At 39.3% G+C, this 6233-nt stretch overlaps 1 protein-coding gene across 2 annotated transcripts in view; it reads right to left on the bottom strand.

Annotated features, from left to right (window-relative positions):
• Window positions 1-1464: 1464 nt before the first annotated feature.
• LOC308105532 (caveolae-associated protein 1-like) overlaps window positions 1465-6233 on the bottom strand; it is a 32373-nt gene continuing 27604 nt past the window's right edge. For both annotated transcript variants that reach the window (XM_080456331.1, XM_080456330.1), the window contains one exon: window positions 1465-4688. In XM_080456331.1, coding sequence (XP_080312457.1) covers window positions 3792-4688 — 897 coding nt within the window. In that variant the 3' untranslated portion in view covers window positions 1465-3791. The remainder of the gene's footprint in view (window positions 4689-6233) is intronic.

The following is a 6233-nucleotide window of genomic DNA, read 5'->3' as shown; positions in this document are numbered from 1 at the left end:
TTGAGTTTTTTTTTTTTTACTTTACTGGAGTATTTCCAGTTTTTAGTACTTTTACTTCTACTGCACTACATCTCAGAGGCAAATATTGTACTTTTACTTCACTACAATTATTTGAAGTTAATAGTTGTAGATTTGGATTATTATTACAAAACATTACCCACTTCACCGAAGTTCTACAAGCTCGAGCTTGTAGATCTGCTATTTTCAAAAGATTTGTGTACATTTTGTAAACTGGAAATGGGACATTCTTGGGGCATTATTATTATTAATAATAATAATAATCATAATAATAATAACAAGGTATGAAATCTTGTTTGAAATGACCAAACCTGCCTACAGATGATGTCATTATAGGCAGGTATTTGAACTATTTAGGTCTACAGCACTAATTATACTTTTTCACATATACTGTACATTTAACACCTTTTCATGGTTTCAAGAAATTACACCACAAGTGTGAACCAATAGCTTTTATTAATTAAAACATTAGTGGTTAAGCAACAAGTTATTGTATAGAAATCAGTTACTAACGTGTGAAAAGGGCAAGGAAACAATCATGTCTGAGCTACAAAGTTCAGCATTGCTTAAGCAACAACATGCCACTTTACATCAAAATTCAAAGATATCTCACAAATGCACCTATTTATCTTGCACTTAAAGTGTAATATTGGAGTAAAACCAGCAGATTTGTACTTTGGTCGTATAGCCTAGAATTTCTCCATGACAGCTCCATATTGTGGTGTTTCTTGTATTGTGCAGCCTATACAAATATTATTGGTCCAGGGAAATGTTGTTCACAGAAGTTGGTTGAAAAGAGAAGAAATGCTCACTAACTACAAGCATGCCAAGTTTTAACCTGCTATGATGGTGATTCACATTATATACAAAAGAAAGTGAACAAAATGTACTGTAATTGGGAAATAGTTTGATCTGCAACAAAAATGGACATACAATTTTAAAAGCATCTGAATAAACTTTGGCAACATTCATGGAAATTGTTGTATGAAAACAGCAATTTGTGATAACATTCTTATCAGGCACTTAAAATCAGGCTATAAAACACAATTGAAAACAGACAATATTAAAAATAGTATTAAAATACCATCATGTTGTATACAGTTTGTATCCAAAGCTTGTTTTTTAACTGGTAAAGTGTTAATTTAGAAAAAAGAGCTGTTGAGAGATATGGTGAAGTGAAGTGCTGCTTTTGAATGTGACTTGGAGGAATGTATTACCATAAATGGACACTAGGGGACAGTATAAGATCACAGGAAGAGCATGATTCTGTAACATTTATTTATAGCAAATGAGAAGATTGTTGAAACTTGTTGGCTGTCATACTCGGGTTCAAAACAGAGACAATGTTGACTATGATCAAAACTGATTCATTCATAGACATCTGATGAAAATCCTTATCTAAGGTGACAGATTTTCTGATAACAATGCATCCATTCTTTTCAACAACAGAACCCTCATATGATCTAAAATAACATAAAGACAAACACTTGTGCATAGAAAAATATTTCCATGGTATTCTGTATTCCTATAGAGTAGACCTTCATTTAAGCACAGTTTCAATTAAGCAGAATATTTTTCTGGATGCAGATTATTCCTTAAAATCATTGCAAGAAAAGAAAAATGCATTAAAGAAAGTGTATACAAAAGTGACAGCAAGCAATCACATTCTCTCAGCGACCAAAAGGAAATTATACAGTATACACAGCCAAAATCCTGAGTGTTAATTTAACCCAGAGAGTAAAAAATAAACCCAGATCCATCTTTACACTATCAGAGTCACAGACAGTAACACTCAGGATCTAGCATGTATGATCACAAACAATACCATACACAAATACTACAAATTACAGTGTGAGCTCATCGACTCATAGGAATCACAATAGATTCGCTGTGCCTCTATATAATGAGAATATTAACCACTTAACCACTTAAACCCCATATGGTTGAGCGGAGTCCCCCAGGGCGTAGTGTATTTTCAGTTTTCTGTTATTGCGGGGAAAGCTTCCGCTGAAAATAGCAGATCGACAAGCTCACAATGCGACGCAACGCTTGTTGATCTGCTATTTTCAGCAAAAGCTTTACCCACAATACAGATGCTGGGGTTTAAGTGGTTAAACCCTATAGTTGACTGGGGTCCCCCAGGGCTCTATACTTGGTTACGCTCCTTTTTCCCCTTCTACATCAAATCTCTTCGAAGAGAATAACCGATCTACAATACAAGCTCACAACATGTTGTGACACATTGTGAGCTTATAGATAGGCTATTTTCGGGAAGATATTTGCTCCAGAATATGGATGCTAGGGTTCATGTGGTTAAGTAAACTAAGGAAATAGGTAACACTTCACTATTAGTGCCTTAAAAGCCTGAACAAATAGGAGTGGAAGGAATATTCACATATGATGTGTAACATTTTCAAAACACAAGACGACTTCGGCCTCCTGATATAATCATGAATATGTATGCTGGGAAAGCCACAACCCAAACTGCTTGTAATCCTTGTCAATATAGCTTCATATAACTATATTTGAGTGAGGTGTTACTAAAATGCAATTATAATCAGGAAATTAATAACACCCATACTTCCATTCAGCAGTAGGAACTCTTTTTCTTTTAAGAGACATGGAAATTATGAAAACTTTAGTTTCAAACAAAAATGGTTACACCCCCTTCTTTTGATCATTTTGTTCATGTCAGTTCCGTTGTTGTTGTCGGTTATCTTTGTTGTTGTGTATATGTATTTATAACATATATAAATACATATGCACAAGATCTGCCATCTTAATGAAAAATACACACACTTATTCTTTTCAGATCTACTCAATCTCTCTCCCACATTCAAAGTCTCTCTCTTCCTCCTTCCCTATTCATGGACATTAGTATCTAGACCCAAACTGACCCTAGAAACCAAGCATCCAAGGTAATCTTGTCAAACTGTGAGGATTCCTTTCCGTCTACATTGTCAAATCTAACATCTAACCCTGGTGAAGCTTTAGTGATAAAAGGCCCAATCTGGAATTTCTTTGAACATATAAATAAGGGTTTTATTGAACATTTGGACACATCAAAACGTTTGGAGATGGAGAATGTTTTACCCCATCATAAATCAAAACATAATGTAAAAAAATCATTAAAAGAAATAACCAGTGTAAACAAATCTATTACAACCCCAAAATACAGCAAATACAGCTACAAATATATTTTTACCTGTTGTATAATGTCAATCAAGAGCTGAGTCAATCAACTAGAATGAAAAAAAAAACTAGAATGTCTCCACTGCTATTTTCTATATTTTTGATGGTTACATTTGTATCACAGATTGGGCCTTCAAACACAGAGCCCTAAGCTAAATAAAAAAAATTGGTGTTTGTGAATCGTTTCAACACAGTAAAATCCTCTGTGTTAATTTATCAATTTGATACCTATCACATCCCACGGGGGAACTTCAGTTTTCAGCTTCACCCAGCTGAGTGCTGCCCACAGAGGAGCGTGGAAGGGGGAGCAGATATAGGGGTTAAGTGTCTTGCACTTAACCCCAATTATTGTGTTGTAACTCCAAGAGTGTACAAAATGGAACCAAATAAGGGTCCCTTTGGTTAGAGTTGTGCGATCTTGGAGTTAAATTAACACTGAAGATTTGACTGTGTATGCCTCCACTTCGATCAGCTTTGCAAACGGACCTCAGGGTTGGTGCTATAATGTTGTAGCTACGTATATGTTGGTCTCTGCTATTTCCTCAACCCCCTCCTCCACCTCTTTTCCCTTTCCGCTCTCTCTAGTCGCTGTCTCTATCTCGATCCTCGTTGTTCTTATGCAGAGCGTCATGGCTGTCCTCCTCTTCTTCATCATCATCATCATCGGCCTCGTCGTCCTCCCCTCCTCCATTCATCATCTCCATCTCCACCTCCTCACAGCCCTCTTCCACCTCGTCAGCAACCCCATTGAAGGGCTCAGCGTCCAGGGACACTTCCACCATTTCGGTGGCCTGGACCACCTCAACAGCGCCGTCGCGGATTTTCTTGACGTGGAAAGTGAACGGGGGAACCTTGTACACGGCTGTCTTGGACCGGGCGTATACGACGTGGTCCGGTGTGAAGGACTTCTTCACCTTATTGCTAGACGTCTGCATCTTCTGTTTGCGGTCGGGATTGACGGTCATCCGGGTGCTCAGCTTGCCCATCTTCTTCTCAATGTTGAGACGCGTCTTCTCCATGTTATCCTTGGTTTTCTGCTTGGACTTCTCAAAGTTCTCCTTGGTCTTCTCATAGTTCGCCTTGGTCTTCAGCTTGGTCTTTTCAATGTTGTCCTTTGTCTTCTGCTTCGTCTTCTCCATGGAGGCCTTGGTGTTCGCCTTGGTCTTGTCCATCTTGTCCTTGGAGAAGACCGCTTTCATGGTCTGGACGCGCTGGAGGCTGCTGCGCTTGATTTTCTCAGCGCGCGTCTCCTTGTGGGTATCCTCCACTAATTCTCCTGCAAATTCCTCCTCGTCCGAGGACAGGTCCACGTGGGGTTTGTCCTCCTTCTCTTCTTCTTCTTCTACTTCCAGTCCAGGCTCTTCATCAGCTTCTTTCAGCTCTAGCATACTGCCTGCCTTGCTCCCTCTCGCTGATGCTCCATCGGAAACCTTCATGGACTTGGCGATGGAGAGTTTGGAAGGAACCTTCACTTCATCCTGTAGGCAGAAAGACAAAATGTGTTAAAGAACGTTTAGAAGGATTGGTAATACAACATTTGGACTAAGGAGAGTCCAACACATTTTAAAAAGGCAAATGGAGGTGCAAACTCTCGTTTCGCATTTATCTTCATTCCAGATATGACCAATTATTACCAATTAATTTGGAGCTTGACCTTTGACCTTTTCAACCCAAAATGTAATAATCTCTTTGGGGCAGTCTGCTAATTAATCATACAGAGTTTCTTAAAAATCAAACCAGTTTCTTTGTTTGTTTATTTTTCTACCTTAATTGTGGCCATGACCTTTGAAACCCAAAATGTAAGTACTGTATGTATTCGGGATAGTCTACTGATCATTCTCATCAAGATTACAATAGCCATTACAATATACCCTGCCATTTGTGGCAGGGTATATTGCAGGGTATATTGTAATGGCTAATTAACAGGACTAAACTGTGCAAACGTGTAGAGGAAAAAGTATCTTTTAATCACGTTCAACCTGGCATCCCATTGTGGGTATGTCAATAATATTGACATTTACTTTTTAAAACTTTTTGCATATATTATATGCAAAAAGTTTTAAAAAGTAAAAAAAAAAAGTTTCTGAAAATAGCTGATCTACAAGCTCACAACATCCCGCAGTCTGATGTGTTGTGAGCTTGTAGATTGGCTATTTTAGCTAGAAATAAGTATATACTGAAGGGTTTAAGTGGTTACGGTAGAAAAAGAAATGTGTGTAAGCATGTACACATGCCCGTCTGCTCCTTCTGTGTGAGTGTGACACACCTTAACCCTGAGATCCAGATTTTTTTTTGCTCCCAGATCTCACAACAGGAATCCCCTATAGCAGCATCCTCCCCCCTTCTCATTTCCATATTTCCATTCCTGTATGTCTGACAACATTACATTTTCCACTGTCGTGTCTCCCTCTGGCATGGGAAAGACGAGTGGACCCTGGAGCTTTGTACCAGATTCCACTTGGCCCTGGCCTCTGCCAGAAGTAATCAGCGCACACCTCTATTTAGACTGGCTTTTAATGACTCTATTGTCTAGGACCCATGATGATCGTGCATCATGTGCCTCATGTCCACAAGCCTGCGTTTGCATGATTACACGTGCATTCGTACACACAACACAAGTTCACACATTTCACATACACAAACTGCACATACAAACTTGCATATGTGAGTGCATATGACACTCACACACAGACACAGGCGTATATGCACAGCACATAGCGCACTGCATTGACTTAAATTAATTCCATATCTCGTCCAACCAAAACCTCCTTTTTACCCCTATAAACCATATGAAAATGCAGTAAAATGTTATTGGGGACAGCAATTTTGTCCCCAATTAAACTTGTGTCTCCAATCAACTGGTTTTATGTCCAAGATTTGTCCCTAAATGCGGCCTCTGTCCGGAAATCATGCACGCACGCACGCACGCACGCACGCACGCACGCACGCACGCACGCACGCACGCACGCACGCACGCACGCACGCACGCACGCACGCACGCACGCACGCACGCACGCACGCAC

Source organism: Gymnoscopelus braueri, assembly GCF_963280865.1.
Source record: "Gymnoscopelus braueri genome assembly, chromosome: 17".
Classification (NCBI taxonomy): domain Eukaryota; kingdom Metazoa; phylum Chordata; class Actinopteri; order Myctophiformes; family Myctophidae; genus Gymnoscopelus; species Gymnoscopelus braueri.
The sequence above is the reverse complement of the archived record's forward strand: the minus strand, read 5'-3'. Positions and strand labels throughout refer to the sequence as shown.